A 23,843-nucleotide genomic window follows, 5' to 3' on the forward strand; every position below is an offset into this window, starting at 1 on the left:
GTGACTCAGCACCACAAGTGACAAAATGTCATTGTTTATTTGTTTCTTTATTTTATTTACTTCATCTATTATTTTTATTATTTTCAAGACAGAACATGAAGGGAGAGCAACAATGGGCATCGAAAGTTTTTATTGTTTGCTCTAGGCGACCGCCTATGTCGCCTATGCCTAGAGCCGGCCCTGTTTGTAGCGGCTAACCAACGGAGTCCAAATATGACAACAGACCGACACGGCAAGCAGTGTTGCCAACTAGCGACAAATCTAGCGACTTTATCTGGTGTTATTTGAGACTTTTGGAGATTCGTTTCTACTCTCCTCAACGAGTAGTAGGCGCTGTCCCAAAACAAGCGGCCCAGTCCTCCCGCAGCAGTCTCTGTCAGCGTCCAGTTTGAGTTTCCAGAAAATACCTACCTAAAGCAGGTACTTTCTGAGCCGCTAGCCGGCTAACCATCCTCTCTCCCAAGTCACACCCATAGCGGCTCACTAGAGGGAAACGTACCTAATAGAAATACGCCTTTTACTGTCTCTAAAGGCTGTAGCAGGTTCTGTTCTAAAGCTAGAGTGAAGTTATTTGTATCATATGAAACTAGATCTCTTAAGGCATTCATTTGGCATCCATCAAGCTAATTTGTTGGGAAGGGGCTAAGAACTGTACCACTTCAAATTTTTAAATTTACTTGAAAAATGTAAGTAGGCTTCTTACTAGGGGTGCACCGATTGCAATTTTCTGGCCGATCACCGATTTATTAAAAAGCCTGACCTGCCGATTCCGATTTTCGCCAATACCGATTTTCTTCATAACTCACAGCATACACCTTCAATGTTTGAATCTTATTTTATTGAAAAACAATAACACAGCAGTATTTTTCTTTAACAAATAAAGAAAATCACAATGTCTGAGGTAGTTTATAAAATATTGAACTTAAAATAAATAGCAACAATTTACAGGACAAACTAACAAAAGAACTGCAACCATAAATAAAGTATCCTGAGTTTTTGGTTTCGTTATAGTACAACATACAGAAACACAGTCATGCAGAAGTACGTGTACGTGCAGACACACTTTCAGACCTTTGCAGAGGTAGATAAGATCGCTAGATAAGATCGGTTTGACGTAAAAGATCGCCGATCCCGCAAAATTAAGGAAATCGGTGCCGGTCGATCGCCCCCCCCTACTTCTTACCAAAAACACAGTATTTATTTGTAGTTAATGACTAGAAAACTTGGCAAACAGTGCTTAGCTGATCTCAAATTAATCTTCAGGTTCAGGTTTCAGATGGTGTGTTCACCACTTTTATGTGGCATCTACGGTTGACCTGTTATCCCCCCCTAAAAAAAACAAACCCTGCCTCCTCCCCTTAAACTGACAAACATGCATCTATATGGGTCTCCAAGGGTTAAAGTTTCTGTAATGGATACTGATTTACCATTATGTTCCCTTACACAGCAGGTTTGGAAACGAGATGTTAATGATTTAAGCTGCTACAAATAACCTTTAACAGTTAGTTAATGTAGCGCTGTTTATGTCTCCACTCCTGTGATATTGGGTGGAGAAATCTCTGGTGTGACATATTAACTTCCATTAGTTATACTTTTAAAGTGTGTGTGTGTGTGTGTGAGTGTTTTTTTTTAAGTGCCTGTGTGTGTGATCGTGTTTCCTCTCTGCTTGTTTTCCAGGTTTGTGCCTGCCAAGTACGTGCCACCGGTAAGATGTACGCCTGTAAAAAGCTGGAAAAGAAACGAGTGAAGAAAAGAAAAGGTGAAGCAATGGCACTAAACGAAAAACGCATTTTAGAAAAAGTTAACAGTAGTTTTGTAGTAAGTACTACCTTTTTCTTATTCAATCTTTCAACAGAATTGTACTTGTTTTGTCTGTGAGTGTGTGTCTGAGTGTGTGCGCGTGTGTTTGTGTGCGTGTGTGTGTGTGTGTGTGTGCTTGTGTGTCCGTTGTATGGGAGAGCATTGTTTGTTGCGGCTCCAGGATCCTGCAAGTGAAATTGAATGGCGTGTTTGCAAAAGGCTGTCGATCAGCTGTTAAAGACATTTGCTGTGACTCCAGTTGTTTGTTTAATGACGTCCACACCAGGTGGACGAGCTCGTGAGTCACAGTCTGAAGAAACATGATGGGATAAAAGCACAAAAGGGGGAAATGATAAATCACAATTATTATTGTGACCAGTTGCAGGTGACTGCACACTGCAGAGCAGTTGGCAAGGATGTGCAAAAAAGGTCGACAAGTTCAGATCATCAGCCTCAGAAACTTAATGCAGTTTCATTGTGGTGTCGATTTAACCTGCGCAAACACGCCAAATTTGATTTCATTTGGAGCATACTGGCAGCCTAAAATCATCTGTGAATGTATTCTAAAATTTAATTGAAAATCTGTTTTGCTGCTACATGACTTTTAATGTTGTTATTTGTTCTTTGATGCAGGGGTGTTTAAGATTGAAATATAGATAGATATTTGTGTACTTTGTGCACAGCTACATGTCATAGACTGTGAGGGAAATATAACACCCGTGCCTCCGCACCCACTTTGTTCACAAACGTTTTAAATGTCTGACTTTGTGCTATAGCCTGACAAACAAAGATAGATGTCACTATACGCACGTTCAACTGAAAACTAAAGCAAGGACTTGATAAATTTACTTGCTGAAAACCCATTTCTGCTCAAAGTGCACAGACAAATCATAAGCAATCAAAAAAATAAAAGTAATAGTAATAATTTGCGAGAAACCACCAATAGTAAAAATCACAAATAGTCTTAAGAGACCTTTCTTTTTTCAACAAATAGTCACTTTTTCATGAATGGTTTATTAATATAAATATAACAGTGATGTTTTAAAACAAATTGCAAGTATATTTTGTATTTTACCAAAATCTTTTTTTTTTAATCAAATATCTCTAGAAAAAGGTATGTTTATTTTTATGTTTATGTCAGAATATGCAAGTCTCACTTGCATATTCTGTGTAGACAATTATAGGATGCATTATAAGCAAATTGTATCATTAGAAAAACAGTATTTCCCAATTTATTTCCCCTTCCGATTCCATTTCGATCCCTTTTCCATTCTAGTGGAATTCTACCGAATTTAACCCTGAGTAAAAGGTTTAAATCTTCCATGTGATATTTTGACATGTATGCTAATATAAAATCTCACATTTACTGTAAAAAAAACCCCCAGCTTAAACACCAATAAGGCACTTCAACAATATGTTTAATAGATTAACCCATTTAGGCCTAAAACGGCTGGAAAAAATGGCTGTAAAACCTCTGGGCGGTTTTAAAATAAGCCCCTAAAACCTGAAGTTTTTCTGTAAATTCAACAGAAGTGTCAACGCTTCCTACTAAATAATAGATTTTTCAGCCTCTGTAGCAGATAGAAATGAAATTAAAAAAGTATTTGAGAGCTTATAGTTGTTATATTTGAGCTCCCTCCGCTATAGTCGTCTTCCACAATGATTTCAAAGTTCTGGAAAAGTCCCATGTTGCATTGCGACACTCCCACATGTATTCTGATGCATTTCATTAGCCAAGAGACTGAAAATAGGTGGAAAAAACTACAAATACTACAAAAGCGACGTATCTGCTCTCCCGGTTTTAATGGTAGAAATGCAGTTATGCTTTCCCGGCTTAAATGGGTTAAGATGTGCCTTGACCTTCCTCACCTCACTGTCGCTTGCTGAAAAAGGGGGTGTGGCTCTTCTGTAGACCATTTTAGATGTTGTGGAACACTGTGATTGGTTTATAGACATTCAGTCCAATAAGTGTGTCCATTTGGTTGGAGTCAGAGGATAATAATCATACAGATCTGGGCATCCTAGAAAGGTTATGTCCATTGGAATGGAGGGAGGTCTGGATGGGTTTACTACTCATCAAACCCTTAAATGAGTCTCAGTGGTCTGGATTCTTTTCAGTGTCCAAAAGTCTTCACAACCTTAGTTCATTTGAGGACAACTCAATTGCTGGAGATGATTTAGAACTAAACACATCTGTAATCAACTGAAACGTTAATGCAGAGCAGCAACCTGAGGGTGAAATTTAAGGAGCTGTCGGATTTAAAAGACTGTCAGAACTTCATCAAAGCATTCCTTCATTTGAAAACAATATAAAAACTGCTCTTCCCATTCGTCCAGCTGCTATATAATGATGGTAGAGGTGTTAAAATCCCTTTCTTCATTCAAAATCTTACTTAAGTAAAAGTATGGTAGTATTAAAAGCTAAATGCAGCTAAGACATCAGTGTCCAGTAAAATGTTTCCTGTCTGTGTTTTACTGTTATATTTGATGTTTTTGGATTAATATAACTGCTGCATGAATGTGCATTTTGCGTTTTACTGCTTTAGACTTTAACTCCTTTTATAAACTGTTTGATAGTTCAATCGACAGCAATGCATCATTATCTATAAGATCGTCATTTTCTTGTCCCATGAGAAGCACATGTCTCAGACTTTTTTAAAGTTTTGTGATGATACACTTTCAGGCTGAAGACGGTCTTTTTTTAAATAATTTGTTTTATTTAAATTTTTTTATTTTATAAAGCGATTTAATTAATATTGAGCAGAATTTGGTTCAGAGTTTTGGTCCGGCCCCTGCAAACTTTGTGGTATTGGTCATGTGGCCCCTTGGGAAAATTAATTGCCCACCCCTGCTATAGATAATCACATGTTCAATGTAAAAAAAAAAATAATGAGTAGCCTATCTGAAATGAAGACCGTTCCTCCTAAAAGTGTATTACCATCACTGTTGGTATGGTTCAGTGAAATCTCCCCCTTTTAGTATGTAAGTACTCATCTAAAACATGCAATTTACAACAGGTGTTAGATACTGGAAAAGCTGGAAAATGAACCTTGAAAGTCCTTGAAAAATGCTTGAAATTGACCACTGCTGAAGTGTACGAACGCTGGATGTTCTTTTAGGGCCATATCACCCTTCCCTAATTCCACCACTGCTGGAAGAAGCAATTACTAAAACACTAAATCCCCCCCCCCCCCAAAGGGGGCTTGTGTACCCTCTAAAACAGTAGTTCTCAACCTTTTTGAGTCGCGACCCCCAATTTAACATGCATGTTGCTCACTGAACAGAATCTCACACGCACAGTTCAGATCACCCAAAAAAGAAACAAAATGACCAAAAAAAGACACAAAATGACCAGAAAAGACACAAAATTACCAGAAAAGACACAAAATTACCAAAAAAGACACAAAATTACCCAAAAAAGACACAAATTGACATAAAAATTACCAAAAATGACCAAAAAAAGAAACAAAATGACCAAAAAGGAAACAAAATGATCAAAAAAGACACAAATTGACCACAAAATGACCAGAAAAAAAGACACAAAATGACAAAAAAAGACACAAAATGACAAAAAAAACAACACAAAATGACAAAAAAACACAAAATGACAAAAAAAAAGACATTAAGTGACCAAAAAGACTAAAACACATTAACACATGAACACTTTAACACAGTGGAGACAGAGCTGACTTCCAAAATGATTTGGCGACCCCCAGAAATCATCTCGCGACCCCTATTGAAGTCGGGACCCCAAGGTTGAGAATAGCTGCTCTAAAAGACACCGTCTCATCCCCTGAGCTTGTTCTGTTGTCTCTCGCAAGATAACTACATTGAATTTTGTGGAATTTTGCGCCACAATTTAAGTTACATAATACAACAGCAGCATGTGGAAGAAAGTAGTGCAGTGTCCTGCTCAGAGCATATGTGCCAGCCAAAAAAAAAAAAAAATCATTACCCTGCCACTGTACCACCATGCCTCAAGCTCTTAATGGTGGCGTAGCTCTTGGCTGATTTTCCTATGGAGGGTTTCATGAGTAAGCGGTGGTTTTTGGCAGCTGCTTTAATGCCAAGTCTTTGTAGGGAGTCACCTAGCTTTTCATTTCTTCCATGCTGTACCAAAGTACTGCAGGGCAGAAGTTTACAGTTGACAGGCCATTAACATGTAAGATGACGCATTTTAGGAACAGTTTGAGATCATAAGAGGACATAGAAATAATGTCTGTGGGTCATAAGTTGAGTATAAAAGAGATGTGATAGAATAACTTACAACAATAAATACAAGACAACAACACAAAATGAAACAACAAGACTCAACACTTATTTGTGTTCAAAAGGAGTCAGAGCTTATTAAATCCCACCCCTTGTCCTTATGTTAATTTACTATATTCAGTTATATAACAACACTATTTATATACATATGTATGAATAACACATAGTAATGTAGTTTATAAACTTATTATTACTATTATTAACATACATAACTTGTTATTATCTTACACACACATAAGTACACTTACACCCATGTAGTTACATTGAGACAACAATGAACAAACAAACAACAACACACACAAAAAGAAAAATAATAGTAATACATTACATAAATTTAACATCAATAACCACCTACTGTCATTTCACACACCGTTTTTATCCCTATATTGTGTGAAGACATGCTCTTTATATTTGATTTTGAAGTGTTTAATGTTTGAACATATAACATATATAACATATTTTTACTCCCCTGAATGAAATGCAAAACCTTTTCCTATTTGTACATATTTTGATGACTTTAAAGTTATTAGACCTCCTCAGTTGATATCCCCCGTCTCGACCCTTAAAGAAGTTTTGTATATTAATTGGAAGTCAGTTATTAGCTGCTTTGTACATTATTTGTGACTTATAATTGACTTTATTAGCTAATATTTTCTTACAACCCTGATTCCAAAAAAGCTGGGTCGCTGTGTGAAATGTAAATAAAACAAAATGCAAAAAAATTTTGCATTAGATGGTATATTAACAAAAACAGAAGTTATGATGCCAAAAGTTAAATTGTTTTGTCTTTGTGCAGTTTTCAACTGAATATTTGTCATAAAGGTTTGACAAATAATCTCATTGTTTTTAATTTATGCTTTGGACAACATTTCAACTTTTTTGGAATCAGGGTTTTAAATACAATTTATAAATAAAAATAAACATTTTCTTTAATGGACAGCCTTTAGGAACACACCACTCAATAGGGAAAAAAAATCAGGTCACAAATCCTAAAATATGAACCTCACTGTGCATACGATGCAGCAGATGTGTTGTTGGTGTATCTGTCGCTGTTTTTTAATTCTACTAATCAACGCTGCATGCATATGAAAATCCTGCTTGACAACGCATGTTGACATCAGTCGTCAAACGCAGCTGGAAAACTAACATCACGTGCCTCTATTTTCCATTTCGTCCAACTTTACGCACAAAACCGTCTCAGGTGCTCCAGCAGGAAAAGAAAACTTAGCTTTGGCTCAGTGTTGTTTCTCTAAAAATAAAAATAATTGTTCCAAAGAAAAGAAAATTCCAGAAAGTGCTCTACATTCTTGGAAAAGCAGCGTGAGGAGCAGCTTGAGGGATAAGCATGTTAATTTCTGGTCTGTGGTTCTGCGTACAATGTGTACTTTGTATATGTGTACATACTGTAGAACACGGCGTCCTACTATTTATTGTGCAGAATGGAGATATTGATCTGTAGTATAGTGAGCTGGACTGTCAGGGAGCCTCTACATCAGGGATGGGCAACTGGAGGCCCGGGGGCCGCATACGGCCCGCACCCTCACTTGAAGTGGCCCTCAGTACAACTACATGCATTTGAGCATGAAATCTTAAAAGTGCAGTGTAAAAATGCACAAAATTACTCAATTAATGTTGGTCTGCTGTTCTTGCACTGAAAAAAAAAAAAGAAATCACAGTAAGTGGTTATTTTTTATTTGCTTCAAACCTTTTGCATTCCTATTTATACTGTTATACATGCATTTTAGCATGAAATATGTTAAGTTACTGCACTGTAAACGTATTTAAAATTGCAGTTTCATCATATCTGGTTAAGTGCATGGTCCAATATGTGGCCCTGTGGTAGTGTCCATGAAAAATTGTGGCCCCCTGCAGCATTTAAGTTGCCCATCCCTGATCTACATGTTCTCCATTTGAAGCTAATGGTCGTGTTTGAGTTGTACTACGCTTTGGATTAGTCTGTTTCTGATGCAGCGTGAGCTATGTTGCACGTCCTTGTTTTGAGTGAGTCATGGCAGAAGCATGTGTATGGGCATGCATGTGTGTGCACACACACACACACACACACACACACACACACACACACACGCACACAGAGGCTGGAGTGGGCTTGTTACAGAACCTCAGACTTGCAGCTCTTGTCACCTGGGATTGGCACATGATTCTGTGTGTGTGTGTGTTCGTTCTCTGTGCTGCAGGCAGAACTGATGACTCTTCATGTGCCTCTCTACCTACGAGAGCAGCTCTGTTGCCTAGCAACACTGACCAAACAGCAGTAGCAAGGAGAAGAGTCAAGTGCTCTCTCAAACCCCTCATTTCTCTCTCTCTCTCTCTCTCTCTCTCTCTCTCTCTCTCTCTCTCTCTCTCTCTCTCTCTCTCTCTCTCTCTCTCTCTCTCTCTCTCTCTCTCTCTCTCTCTCTCTCTCTCTCTCTCTCTCTCTCTCTCTCTCTCTCTCTCTCTCTCTCTCTCTCTCTCAGTGCATCATACTATTAGTCAATGCATACTGCTAGCTTACTGTATGTTTTAACCAATAAGACATCCACATATTCAGTGTGTGGGTGTGTAGCCTTTATGTGTATGTCAGATGCAGGGCAGGGTGACCCTGTTCTAAAGTCTCCAGCAGGTGACATTGACGTAGAGTTACATCACTTCGATGCTGCCATTTCAGATGTATGTTGCGAGCCGTGTGCAGGCAGTTGATTTATTATGAATGTTCTTACAACGGGATCATAAAATTACACAAATTTAAATATCTAAACAAAGTGAGGACCGGCTCTCTCTAACTGTTATGTCCCAGTCTAGGGGGCCTACAGCACAAATTGAAAAGGCCCCATCTTCCCCATCTCCCAAGTAGCAACAAACAAAGATTAGCTTGAAGAATAGGTAATATTTATTTATAATGAGAACTTAGGAAAATACAAATATATTCTTCAACTTAGGGGTGGACTAAAGTCAAAATAACAAACAAAACTATCCTGTTTTAAAAATAGGAAAATTACCTGAGAAAACAAAAGTTACAAAGTCTTACCTCCCTACCTACTTAAACAAGAGAAAACCAGAAACAAAACCCGCCAGCCCACCATTACTGCTCAAACAAGGTAATTATATCCAAAACCACAAGTTAACTCAAACGAAAGTGTGAACCGGTTGGGAGACGAGGATGAAATGCCTGCTGCCACCAACAGCCGCCATCTTGGCTCCATTTAAACCAGGTGGTTCCGGCTGCAGCCAATCCCGGCCCAGGCGTGGAACCTCTCCACCAATCACAACACGGCTATGGCACACCCCGATCTGCATAATATTTAGGAGTGGAACCTTTCCACCAATCACACCAATCTAAAAACCCAACCAAATCCCGAAACTTCTTAGATGAACCTTTTGTTGCAAGTCTTTCTTGTACGTCCAGTGTACAATTGGTGGGGCGACCTCATAGTCTCAAGCACTGAAACTATAGTTGTTTATTTCCTTTTTCAGAAAAAAGTATTGCTATTACACTCCAATCCGCATATAAAAAAAGAAAACAAAGACACAGGGCACACATACTACCGCAGTTTGCTAAATAACAACTATAATAATGACCACAGTCACAACATGACCATTACCTGTACAGCTGGGTATCACTTTAGAAAATGAATGTGATACTAGTACCAGTACTGACGTCATTTAATACCATTTTAGTTGCGAGCTGCAGGTTGATCAGTCTGTCGGAAAAACATTCCCCTATTTGTGCAGAGGTGTGTCATTTCATTTCATTGGATAAAATGGTGCGTGGTAATGGGAGTGGCTTATCCCAAATTGGTTCATAACTTTTAAATGGATTCACTGACTTGCATAAGATTTCATGGAAAAGTTGGCTTGAGCCAAAGGACAGCTGACTAACTGTTCATGCCAACTGGCAAAAAGGGCTTGATCAATTCAAATACATTGATTTGTTCCACCCCTTTCAAACCTCATTACTGTTTGTTTTAGACACTTGTTGGAGGCATGGCTCAACTCAGCAGAGCTTCTTTTTCACTACTAGGGCTGGGCGATATGGACCAAAAGTCATATCCCGATATATTTAGGCTGAATATCGATATACGATACATATCCCGATGTTTTTATCGCAAAGTGAGGGCAAATGTTCAGTCAAAGCCAAATATGATGTCACAAGTAGTTCTGTTCAAATCGTTTATTAAAGTGAACATAAATAACAACAGGAGTACCTTTTTTTTAAGCCTCCATAAAGTGCACATTTAAATAAAAAAATACCCTATGAAATAAAATAGGCCTATCTTTTTCTGAAATAAATTCATTTATATGAGAAAAGAATGTCGAACATTACAAAATAACAAAATATGACAAACCCTAGTAAGGGCAGCATTTATATATAAAATATATATTGTCTAATTCCGTATCACATTTAAAAAATATTTCGATACGTTTTTCATATCGATATATCGCCCAGCCCTATTTACTGGTGTTGGTTAGCCCATACTTTAGCCATGACCCCCTCCAATAACTCAGGTCAAGTAGTTCACAATGTTATTCACATAATGTGGCTGTATTTTCAATACTACCCAGAACTGTATTTCTTTTTGGGTTTCATCCCTTAAAGGTATTGAGCACCAATACCCAGCCCTAATTACGTGAGAATATTAAACTAAAGATGGAAGTAAAAAATGCCTGTAAAAACTGCCTTTAAAACCTCTGGCCGATTTTAAAATAAGCCCCTAAAACCTGAAGTTTTTCTGGAAATTCAACAGAAGTGTCTACTTAAATGCCTACTAAATTATAGATTTTTCAGCCTCTGTAGCAGATAGAAATGAGCTTATAGCTGTTATATCTGAGCTCCCTTCGCTATAGTCTCTAGACATAGAGACATATAGACACTCCCACGTGTATTCTGATGTATTTCATTGGCCAAGAGACCGAAAATAGGTGGAAAAAAACTACAAATACTACAAAACGACGTATCTGCTTTCCCGGCTTTAATGGTAGAATAACACAACAGCGCCCCCGGTTTTAATGGTAGAAATGCGGTAATGCTTTCCCGCCTTAAACTGGTTAAAGTCATGTTTAGAAGTAAGATTGTGGGGTTTTTTTTCTTCAATTCTGTGGCGTTAGCGTAGATGTTGGGCATTGCCGGAAATTTGGATTGCACCACCAAGGCTTTTAGATTCCTATTTCTAGTGTTTTATACATTTTAAAGAAAATCCTGGCACCAGGCCCAGTGAGAGCCATTGTTTTGAGGTACCAAGTTTAATAGATATTTCCATTGCTAATGAACTAACATGACTTTTGGTAGTGTGCATAATACTGTTTGCTTTGGCTTGTAGTTCGTATTTGTGTGTTTGTTTAGGTCCAGCATGTATATGTGTGTGTCACTCATTTGGCCCATAAGAATTTTTCCCATCCCCTCTTGTGGTCGTAGTCCGGAGCAGATGGGATTCTTCCCGATGGCAGCAACATCCTGCTTGTACACAACAGCACATGCACACACACTGTACCCTGCGTGTCACTGACCCACAGGGGGGAGAGGAAGGAGGAGGGGAGGCTGGTGGGAAATGAAGGGAAAGAAGAGAGATAGATGGTGGGATTAGAGGGAAAAGACACAAGGCAACGGAGTAACAAGTGGAGAAGAAGCTTCTGGTTTTCCATATCTGTGATATATCTGTCTTTTGTGTATACATTCCTGACATTCCATGTTTGATAATGGATGATTATTTTGGGCATTAAATAAACCAAATGAAACAATCATGTTCCTCTAGCCACCCTGTCTCTTACCACTGCTCTTCCCTCTTCCTCCTCCTCCTCTTCCTCCCCCCCACCCCCTCTTTCCCTCTTCATGCCCTCTTCTACACCGACTCCTCGACTGGTCCCGCACCTCCTCCCCAAAATGTGCCTCCCTCTCCAGGTTAGTCTAGCATATGCCTATGAGACCAAGGATGCGCTGTGCCTGGTGTTGACCATAATGAATGGCGGTGACTTAAAGTTCCACATCTACAACATGGGCAACTCGGGCTTCGACGAGCAGAGGGCCATCTTCTACGCTGCTGAGATCTGCTGTGGCCTTGAGGACCTGCACCGTGAGAGGATAGTCTACAGGTCAGCTCACATTTTCATCTGTTAGAACAAAAGGCAAAACAATGAACAATTAAACATATTCAAGGTCCGGGGACCAAAAGACAAAATATCTCTATACACAGGGTTCATATGGGTGCTTGAAATCCTTGAAAATGCTTGAATTTAAATGTTGTATTTTCAAGGTTTAAATAGTGCTTGGATTTTGGATAAAGTGCTTGTAAATGCTTGAAACAAAAAAGACACAAACTGACCCAAAATAGATGTAAAAATTACCAAGAAACACACAAAATGACCAAAAACAGATGTAAAAATGATTTAAAAAAAGGCACAAAAATGACACAAAATTGTGGAAATACCAACAAACTGACCAAAAATGGATGTAAAAATGACCCAAAAAGACACAAACTGACCAAAAATAGATTTAAGAATGACCAAAAATACAGTCATGGAAAAGTATTAGACCATTGCTCCTAAAGGTGTAATACCATCGCTGTTGGTATGATAAGTGAAATTTCCCCCTTTTAGTATGTAAGTACTCATCTAAAACATGAAATTTACAATAGGTATAAGATAGCCATTTTTGTCATCATTTTTCACCCAGGTCTTTTTGGAGTCAAATTGATTAAGTCATTTGCTGTAGGCCATGCAGTTGTTTTACAATATTAACAAAAGTATCTGTAGTGGGGGCATTTTTCTGGAGCCAGCAAGACCCTAAGAAGATAAATATCAACTTTATTTAATCCATCTGCCATATTTCCAAGGTAGAGAGTTGAGAATGATACATTAATATTGAAACATAGAACATTTGAAATGATTTTTGCCACTTCCCTCCAGAAAATCTGGATTGGGGGGTACAAGACCAAAAAACATGGGCCTGATCAGCAAGGCAGAAACTGTTTTGAGGTTCAGCTGGGGTATCAAGTCAAAGTATAATCAAAGTCAGAGTAGTTCTGTTTAAAAGATTACCTTAGGACTTTTCCTGTCTGGCCCCTGGTGCCATTTCATATTAAGAAAGCAGTGAACTCAGAGGCTTTAGGAAAATATTCAGATGTATTTTGAGAATCTTTGTCTCTGAAGACCAGTGTTGTGAGGGTTCTGGGCCCAGAACAACATTATGCAAGCTTGTTGTTGAACTACAAGAGACTTGCTAAATGTTGAGGTCTTTAAAGGGACACTGCACCGATTTTACACAGGAAGCTCATTACATCACAACCAGTAAACAGCTGTATGAAGCTTTCTAAAGAAAAACTAGACAGGCTACCGGTGAGAATAGAACTCCAGCCAGGCCAAATGCCCTAATTGGAGTGTAAACACAAGTGAAAAATAATTAGTGTAACCGCCCTGTGATTCAGATCTGCTCTAAACTTTAATGGGTTTCTTTCTTGCCCCACACTACACCCTTCCACCAAGTTTCATGAAAAGCGGGCCAGTAGTTTTTTTGTAATCCTGCTGACGAACAAACAAACAAAACCAAAAACCTAACCTCCTTAGCTGAGGAAATAACCCAAGTGATGTCATAGTGATGTCATCATGATTACCCCAAATGAGGCTCAAGACTGGTTTGTGTTACATCCTGAGGATATGGAGCAATGTTATTATAGTTAAAGAAATAACGAAAACTAGAAATGAAAAAACATTTTCATTAACTGAAATAAAAATAAAGACTTTTTAAAAAAAACGATAACTAGTTGAAACTGTTTTGTGTGGTTACAAAACTAACTAACACTAACTAAAATGATAGTTAAAAAGTCTTTCATTTTCGTCTTTGTCAACTTTTCTCATACATAATCCAGCGTTTCTATTAGAAAGAGGATTCTGTTAGTGAACATGCTGGAACACATGGTAAATATGTTTATTGAGACTGGGATGTCTACAATCGAACCAAAATTCAAAACACCTGGAACTGTAAGAGTTAATAACTTTATTGGGGCTGAGATGGATAAACCAAAGGAAATAAAGGCAACATTTATTATGACCTCTTTGAATCTCGCACACCAAACATAGCCCATTACAAAAAAACTAACACTAAAAATTTATAAAAACTAAACTAAAACTAAGAATTTTCAAAAAATAAACTAAAAATAGCAAACTCACTCTTAAAAGTAACTAAAACTAACTGAATTTCAAAACAAAAATTCACAACGAAATTAAAACTAAGACTCATAAAAATCCAAAACTATTATAAGCTTGATATGGAGTTTGAAAAGAAGTGTAATGCTGGTTCAAAATGGGCTGAGATACATGCTGGGAAGCATCTGTATGTGATGCGTTTCTCTGCTCTTTTACTCAGGTTTTTCCCTTTTAATTTATCCCCAGTCTGTAATATATTCCATAACAGTGGTGCAGTTGTATAAGATTGGGATGAGTGCAAACGGAAAGTCCTGGATGATGAAGTGTCAGGGGATTAATGGTGTACGGATTTCACTGAGGTGTCATGCACTTGTCACACTCAGTGGAGCCGCAGAGTAATACTAACATAAACACTGATGTTCTTAGTGGACACATGCACCCACATACACATGGCCCGAGTAGTCATATAAACACACAGTGCTCCTTGATCTGCATGATCAAGGAGATACAGATACTGTGTTGCAGTAAACTTCACAGTTGGCATTGTGGCTCAGCTTGGCATTTGTTAATACAGTGCAAGGTTATAATAGTTTTGGATTGTTTTCAAATTCAGTTTTAATTCGTTTTTAGAGTGAGTTTGCTAGTTTTAATTTTAATTTTTTAATTTTTTTATTTAACCTTTATTTAACCAGGAAAGTCTTATTGAGATTAAACATCTCTTTTACAAACGAGTCCTGGCCAAGACAGGCAGCAGCACAGTTAGTTACAGACAATTTAAAAACAACAGAGAACATAAAAATAGAGTCACAGTCAGAACATCATCAAACAAAGCATGTACAGACAGAAGAGCCAGCTTCAACATCATGAAGTAAGGATTTAAACATGTTTAGAGAAACCAGCTCCTTAAGTTTTAGTGCATTTTGCAGCTGGTGCCATGTTGTAATTATTATTATTTTTATTTTTTTTTTGAAAATGCTTATTTTTTAGTTTAGTTTTCATTAGTTTTAGTGTTAGTTTTCTTGTAATGGGGTATTTGTTGGGTGCCAGATTCCAAAAAAAGTCACAATGATCCATGATCCATGATCCATCTCAGCCCCAATAAGTTTACTAAGTCATAAAACCAGATAGATGAAATAGATTTCATATCAACCAAAAAGGTTTATGTATGAAAAAAGTTGACAAAGACTAAAATGAAGAACATTTTCATTCTAATTTTAGTTAGTTTTGTAACCACAAAATACAGTTTCAGTTATCGTTTTTTTAAAAACTCAAGTTTTTATTTCAGTTAACAAATGTGTTTTTTCAATTCTATTTTTCATTATTAGTTTTTGGTACAGCGTCCCAAGTTTTAAATATCAAAGCTAATAAAAAAACATTTTTATATTGCACTTTTGAAACAAGTTAGATTAGACAAAACAATTTCCTTAAAGGAGGGTTAAAATACTGTAAATTAACAGCTGGGCAATTTAATTCTAAAGGCTCAAAAATAGCCCTAATGTAAAAAATAAAAAAAGACACTGACTTTATGAGTCCCAAATCCTGTCAGGAAGTCCTTTTGAAAACAGGAATATTGCCCAGTACAATATATTGCATGATAACAAAATAAAGCAAATAAAGATATGTGTGCAGATAAGCCATTTATTAATCCACATGAAAGATTGTAAGAGCACACAGGCAATAAAAGACAATGAAATGTCAACAAAATGACAAGTTAATAAGGGATACAAATATTTATCCAGGATTTTATTGTTATATGCTCAAATGTAAGTTCTATTTTTATACAAGCACTATATCAACTGAGTGTGCTCTATGTTTTTTTCACAGGGATTTGAAACCTGAAAACATCCTTCTGGATGATCGTGGTACGTTCCAATTTTTTTTTTCTTTTTTTCATATAAGCAATAGCTCACAAGCAGTTTGTGACTAGTCCACTTTATAATGTGTAAGCACAGCAGCAGAATGTGTTTCCTTCTTCTGCAGGCTTAAAGTCATCTGCTCAAGTTCTTCACATCACGCTTTCTCCTCTTCTTCTCACTCATACTCCCATATCATCTATTCTTTGAATTTTTTTTGTTTTTTTTCTTCTTCTCTCGTTCACACTTCTATGGGCTGAAATATGTGCCACCCGAAACTGAATTTGAATCACATAATTTGAATTTGTAATGTTCAATTTGAATCATTGCATTGAAAAAACTGAATCTGAATTGTAATTTGAAATTGAAATTATTAGTTTAGAACTGAAAATTCAGTTCTCACAATTCAAATTCAGCTTGCAAAATTCAGTTTCAATCTTCTGCGACTAACATCCGGGTAGTTGAGGCAGAGCAATCGAGCACAGATACACAGAGCGCCTCTTCGGCCAATCAGCACCTCAGTTTTCTTTTGTATCATTTGTTGCCACCCGGTTGCCATAGCGCCTCTTCAGCCAATCCATGGTCAAGCCAGTCTAACTTCTTTCTCCGTTTCATGGCAAGTGGCAACCGGGTGGCAACAAATTATGCAAAACAAAACGGAGGTGCTGATTGGCCGAAGAGGCGCTGTATCTGTGCTCGATTGCTCTGCCTCAACTACCCGGATGTTAGTTGCAGAAGATTGAAACTGAATTTTGCGAACTGAATTTTCAGTTCCAAACTAATAAATTAAATTCCAAATTACAATTCAGATTTAGTTTTTCAATGCAATGATTCAAAATGAACAATACAAATTCAAATTATGTTATTCAAATTCAGTTTCTGGTGGCACATATTTCAGCCCATACTTCTTTCATAAAAGATCTTCATCGTGAAACAGGAGTATTGTCATGGCACCGTGACTTTAACCTTTTAATCCTCATGATTATTGCTTTATTGTAGCTCTTGGTCCCAAGAAAGTGGAATTTATTTTTCCGTTATGAAAGTATGTACATTCAACATGATCCTAGTGAGGTTATTAATGTGTGGTTCTTTTTCAGGACACATCCGAATTTCAGACCTGGGCCTTGCTGTTCAAATCCCTGAAGGAGAGACGATACGAGGGAGAGTGGGCACTGTTGGATACATGGGTAAGACTCTTCTACCTCGTCTTTTAGTCAAGATTTCCTCCGTTGCTTTGTTAGTTTGGGGGTGATTTTTGCTCCTGTCGCATTTTACTCACTGGGGCCTTGTTTGTTTTACTGCAATATACTGTAAAATAGGGCTGGGTGATATGGACCAAAAGTCATATCCCGATATATTTAGGCTGAATATCGATATACAATATATATCCTGATATTTTTATCGCAAAGTGAGAGCAAATGTTCAGTCAAAGTCAAAGCGAAATATGACATGTTACAAGTAGTTTTATTGAAACTGTTTATTTAAGTGAACATAAATACTGTATAACAACAGGAGAACCTTTTTAAAAAAAATCAAAGCTCCATAAAGTCCACATTTAAATTTTAAAAATATCTTAAAATAAACTATGAAATTAAACACAGAATGAAACAGTTCTTGTCTTAATTTATTTAATTTCTTCTAATCATAATGATTATGGCGTAAATTTAATGAAGACCTAAAATTGAGTGTCTCAAAAGAAGAAAAAAATGTTTTTTTTCACAAAAGACCCATTTTTAAAAGTATGTTTAATATGGAAATGTTGGCCTCTGAAAGTATGTTTATCTATATGACTGAATTATGGGGCTATTTGAGTTGAACTACTAGAAATGGACTTTTCCATCATATTCGAATGTATTGAGATGCACCTGTATATTCTACAAAAAAATGTAATTAAATAGACTCTATAATGATAAAATTTTTCCCACAACTGTCGCCAACATTCTATACATAATAAACTATTTAAATATTTACAGCCCCCTCTCTCTGTGTTCCACTTGATTCAGATTGTAAACCCCTCTGTAAGGTTTCCTCTGTACTGCATGAACTGACCTCTCATAGATAGATAGATAGATAGATAGATAGATAGATAGATAGATATACTTTATTTATCCCAAGCTGGGAAATTACAGTGTAGCAGCAGCATTACACACAGAGACACTAACAACACAATTAAATAACAACCTAGGCATACTTCAAGCAATAAAATATAAAAATACAATAAAAAATAAAGTGTCTAAAGAAGGAGTATGTATTAAGTTCTCACTCCTCATCCCTGCCTCCTCGTCTCCTCTCCTCCTCCTCCTTCCTCAGCTCCTGAGGTGATCCAGAACGAGAGCTACACCGTGAGCCCAGACTGGTGGGGGCTGGGCTGTCTGATCTTTGAGATGATACAGGGCCAGTCGCCCTTCCGCAAGCGCAAGGAGCGCGTCAAGCGAGAAGAGGTGGACAGACGAGTGCGCGAGGACCAGGAGGAGTACTCTGATAAGTTTGCAGAGGAGGCGAAGGACATCTGCAGACAGGTGAGGGACAGGAGATGGAGGGGACGGATGGATGTGGGACTAGGAAAAAGGTGGAAAGCACTTTAAACTAGTGGTAAACAGTGACGTGGATGTACACTACCGGTAAAAAGTTTTAGAACACCCCAATTTTTCCAGAATTTAATTGAAAATTATGCAGTTTAATGTCTCAGTGTACTCTGAAATGAATGCACATTTGCAACATTTAAAATTCTTGATTGAGCATGATAGTGTTTTGAAAGTAAAAAAAAGATTCAAAATCACATTTTATGTTGTACTAAAGGACTAAAAAAAGACACAAAATGACCAAAAAATGACAAAAAAAGACACCAAAAGACACAAAATGACCAAAAAAAGACACAAAATGACTTACAAAGACATGAAAAGAATAAAAAAATGGACAAAATAGCCCAAGACTCAATAGAGTTAAGTTGTTAACCCATTTCTTGTTCCCTGAAAAAGGCCTACTTGTATAATTCTGAAATGTACATTCTTTTCCAGTTTTGGTTAACCTTACCTTTTTTATTTACCTCTGGCAGTTCACCACTTACCTTTGTACCCTTTCAAGCTGTTCATTGGACTTGAACTGCTTGAATTTCAATAAAAAACTGGAAAAATTGGGGTGTTCTAAAACTTTTGACCGGTAGTGTACGTAGCAGCGGGGATGTTGGAATGAGGGAAATATGCAGTGTTGTCAAACTGCATGAACAGGTTTATATGACTACAATAACTTACTGTCTTTATTAATGCAATAAGTAGCAGTGACTTCAATATGGGAGCACCTTTTATGTTCTGCCACTCACTTGATAGACACAGTGGAAAGCAGAAGTTGTACAGTGAGATATTAGAAACAACACTGTCTGACTGACAGTATTATATTGTATACAGCACAATAGATAACAGTGTTCCTTGAGCTAGGGCATGATTCTGGCTTAGAGATAATGAAAACATAAAACTCAGTGTCTCAGAAAATTAGAATATTGATCAGAAGTTGAATATGATGGTCCTGGGTCAGTGGTGGTTTGGGGCCATGTCCTCTGCTGCTGTTGGTCCACTGTGTTTTCTGAAGTCCACAGTCAACATAGCAGCCATCTAGCAGGACATTTTAGAGTCTTCATGCTTCCTCAAGCTCTTTGGAGATGCTGCTTTCATTTTCCAGCAGGACTTGGCACCTGCCCACACTGGCAAAGGTACCAAAAGCTGCTTCAATGACCATGGTGTTACTGGGCTGACCTGAACCCCATAGGAGTCTATGGGCTGTTGTCAAGAGGAAGGTGAGAGACACCAGATGAGCTGAAGGCTGCTATAAAAGCAACATGGTGCTGTAGGCTGATCTCCTCCATGCCACCAAGTATTAATGCACTAATTCATGATTCAAAAGGAGCCCAACCAAGTATTGATGGATAGAAATGAACAGACTTTTCAGAGGCCTGACATTTGTGTTTAAAATATCCTCTCTTTTTTTGATCTTATGTAATATTCTAATTTTCTGAGAGACTGAGTTTTGGGTTTTCATTATCAGTAAGCCAGAATCATCAAAATTACAAGAAAAACAGGCTTGAAATATTTCACTCTGTGTGATAAATCTATATAATATACAAGTTTCACTTTCTGAAATAACTGACAAAAGATATTGAACTTTTTCACAATATTCAATTGGTAAATTTTGTGGTCATTTTGTGTCTTTTCTGTCATTTTGTGTCTTTTCTGGTCATTTTGTGTCTTTTTTTTGGTCAATTTTTTGGTCATTTTGTGTCTTTTCTGGTCATTTTGTGTCTTTTTGTGTCTTTTTTATCATTTTGTGGTCAATTTGTGTCTTTTTTTGGTCATTTTATGTATTTTTTTGGTTATTTTGTTTCTTTTTTTGGTAAATTTTGTGTTTTTTTGAGATGTACCATAACACAATGATTTCACCCAGTGTTAATATAGAGATATGGATTGGTGCAGGTTTAAGGAGCTCAGTTGTTTGTTATATCTTAGCTTGAAATCTTCCCATCTGTCTTTCACCTCCTGTCTCACTATTCTGTAAGAGGGAGCCACTGAGCTGCTTTCTGCCTCTGAGCAGGAGGGGATGGGACGTTTATTTGTGTGACGCGGTGGAACATTCTGACCCGAAGTTCAGCAGAATCAAAGACTCCCCAGGGAGAGGAGGAGTTGGGGGTTGAGGGGAGGGGGGGGGAGAAAGGTTTCAGGAAGAAATGGGAGAAAGATAATAAGAGAGAAGGGGAGAACAGGCTTTGCCGTGCCAGAGAGATGGCCTTTACCACAGCTCAAAATAGACAAGTGATCCAAGTTGTCAAGAGCAGAAAGTGAGAGTGAGAGTCTGCTTTGAACCCTGAGTGTAAATTGGGCAAGAGTTGCGCAAAGAAAAGAGAAACAATGGGGAACAAGAGAGAGTGGAAGATGTGGTGGGGAAAAAAAGAGAAGCCATGAGTCTATTGATTGGGAAAGCCACCAGCTTCTGGATGACAACAGGGCCAGTGAGAGTGTCCACTAGTAGCCAAACCACTAAACAGCACTCATCCACTTCACGAGCCTGCCTCACTGTAGGTGGTGTGGTGGTAATATTATCCAGAAGCTCTCATAGAGACGGCGATGGAGCTCTCTAATTCTATCCATGATGGTGCAGCATTAACCCCTGAGTGCATGGATTTGTTTTGGTCTTTATTAGATTACATTGGGTCAGGTACATAAAGGCAAGAGGATTACATGCAAACTACCACCATGTGTGTGTTTTGTATACATTGCGCTAGAGGGATTAGTTAAACCGTCAGGAGTTATCCAACATTACAGGAACCTCCCCTCCCCTTTCTTTCTTTCTTTCTGATTTATGATTAGGAAAGGGGCTGAAATAGAGGTTTGCTTTATGTGTTTTTGTGAGAAAGTTGAACTGAACATACACTGGTGTTTTTTTCTTGTTTTTTTCCTCCATTATTTTCTCATTTCTAGAATTGGTTGATGATGTAATACATTGTACGCAATAAATAATGTGTGATAGCAGGAGAATAGTGGACGACTGTGGTCATAATTTAGGAAATAATAAATGTGATATTTCATATCCACTTTTGGCACATATCTGGTCCAATATGAAAGCTACTTTTAAGAGAACATAGAATGTATAAAACAATGATTGGTGTGATTTTATAATGGTGTTGGTAAAAAAAAAAAGAAAGGTAAATAACCTTTTTTTATTATTATTTAAATGGTTTAGCAATTGATAGACACTGAACATACACTTTTCTTGTTTTTTTCCTCCATTATTTTCTAATTTCTAGAATTGGTTGATGATGTAATACATTGCACGCAATAAATAATGTGTGATAATGTTAAATATTTTTTGGAAAAGTAATTTATTCAAGAAAGCAGCCTTCTGAGTAGCCTTGCTTTGTCATATTGATACCAATTAGTGCACAATCCACATAGAAAAAGGTGAATTTTCATCTCAGCCCACATTGATAATTGGTGAATTTTCCCCTCTAAAATTGTCATCATTATTGGTCTCAGGAATCCTATATTGTTTAGGCTCTGTTCAAGAAAAAATGTAGTTCAACCAACAACACTGTAAGCTTTTATTTATGTGTTTTTGTGAGAAAGTTGGAAAACATGAAGCTATAATTTGACTTGTAATGGTTAAACATGTCCTGCCTCTTCCTCTTCCTCCTGCTGCGTGTCAGCTCCTGGCTAAGGACCCCAAGGAGCGCCTGGGTTGCCAGGGTCGAGGGGCTATAGAGGTCAAGCAGCACCCCATCTTCAGAAACATCAACTTCAAACGGCTGGAGGCCAACATGCTGGACCCTCCCTTCAGCCCTGATGTAAGAACAGCTCACTCACACACACACACACACACACACACTCAGAGCGCATATTGCATACAGACTCGATTCACAGCTTGCAGCTTGAAACCTCTGCGAGCTGCAAATCAGCATACAGGAAATACCATTGTCACAAGTAAACAAACACTTCCAGTATAAGCGAGTTATCATGATAGCTAATGGCGGCGGTGAGAAGCAGCAGAGTGACTTCAGTCTCGGCATTTGAAAAAAATGGCTGAAAAAATAGAAAAAAAACATGCTTTTTATGGCAATAATAGCAGAGTTGCCCTGTTTATGGTAGTTGTAGGAGCCTAAATGCAGTTTTTTGTTGTTAATGGAATAATCGAAGTTCATAAGGATTAAGAATAAGAATATTTACAATATGTACATGTTTTGATATTTACAATATAGTCTTTAGTGAAGACTGCACCTTTAATGTGTCACTATCGCCAGTGTTTGGTAATGGTAATTTGCACTTTTCCACTACTTTCTCGCTTTGCGTATCGGACGCGATTTGTATTTACTTTTGTGACATTTTATATTTTGTATTTTTCCTGCAATTTTTGAGTAAACATTGCAAGTTTGCCTGCTGGCCATTGTGGATTATTTGGATGTGGACACGAGAAAGAGTGGTACGAGCGTCAAACTGCGGCTTCTCCTACAGTAATCATCACTCTTCCATCCAGTGGAGCAGGAGAATAGTGGACGACTGTGGTCATAATTTAGGAAATAATAAATGTGATATTTCATATCCACTTTTGGCACAAATCTGGTCCAATATGAAAGCTACTTTTAAGAGAACATAGAATGTATAAAACAATGATTGGTGTGATTTTATAATGGTGTTGGTAAAAAAAAAAAAGTGTAAAGGTAAATAACCTTTTTTATTATTATTTAAATGGTTCAGCAATTGACAGACACTGAACATACACTTTTCTTGTTTTTTTCCTCCATTATTTTCTAATTTCTAGAATTGGTTGATGATGTAATACATTGCACACAATAAATGATGTGTGATAATGTTAAATCTTTTTTTGAAAAGTAATTTATTCAAGAAAGCTGCCTTCTGAGTACCTTTGCTTTGTCATATTGATACCAATTAGTGCACAATCCACATAGAAAAAAGGTGAATTTTCATCTCAGCGCACATTGATAATTGGTGAATTTTCCCCTCTAAAATTGTCATCATTATTGGTCTCAGGAATCCTATATTGTTTAGGCTCTGTTCAAGAAAAAATGTAGTTCAACCAACAACACTGTAAGCTTTTATTGAGCTCTTCGCTCCTGGATTTTTGCCTAGAACAACGAAGCTGTTCATGGAGAGAATTGTTACATTTTCAGTGTCATAAACAGCCTGAGAGAGGGAGAGTGACTGACCTGAGAGGGTAAATCAATAGTTGAAAGTAGATAGCGCTATCAGCGTTTCTATTTTGAGATATTAAGGTCAGTAGGGCTGCGCT

At 37.5% G+C, this 23,843-nt stretch overlaps 1 protein-coding gene across 2 annotated transcripts in view; it reads left to right on the top strand.

Annotated features, from left to right (window-relative positions):
• Positions 1-23,843, top strand: part of grk4 (G protein-coupled receptor kinase 4) — a 73,496-nt gene that overhangs the window by 44,129 nt on the left and 5,524 nt on the right. For both annotated transcript variants that reach the window (XM_059356989.1, XM_059356926.1), the window contains exons 8-13: positions 1,678-1,818; positions 11,963-12,153; positions 16,027-16,064; positions 17,153-17,242; positions 18,366-18,574; positions 22,246-22,383. In XM_059356989.1, the coding sequence (XP_059212972.1) occupies positions 1,678-1,818; positions 11,963-12,153; positions 16,027-16,064; positions 17,153-17,242; positions 18,366-18,574; positions 22,246-22,383 (807 nt within the window). The remainder of the gene's footprint in view (positions 1-1,677; positions 1,819-11,962; positions 12,154-16,026; positions 16,065-17,152; positions 17,243-18,365; positions 18,575-22,245; positions 22,384-23,843) is intronic.

This window comes from Centropristis striata, chromosome 1 (genome assembly GCF_030273125.1).
Source record: "Centropristis striata isolate RG_2023a ecotype Rhode Island chromosome 1, C.striata_1.0, whole genome shotgun sequence".
Taxonomy (NCBI): domain Eukaryota; kingdom Metazoa; phylum Chordata; class Actinopteri; order Perciformes; family Serranidae; genus Centropristis; species Centropristis striata.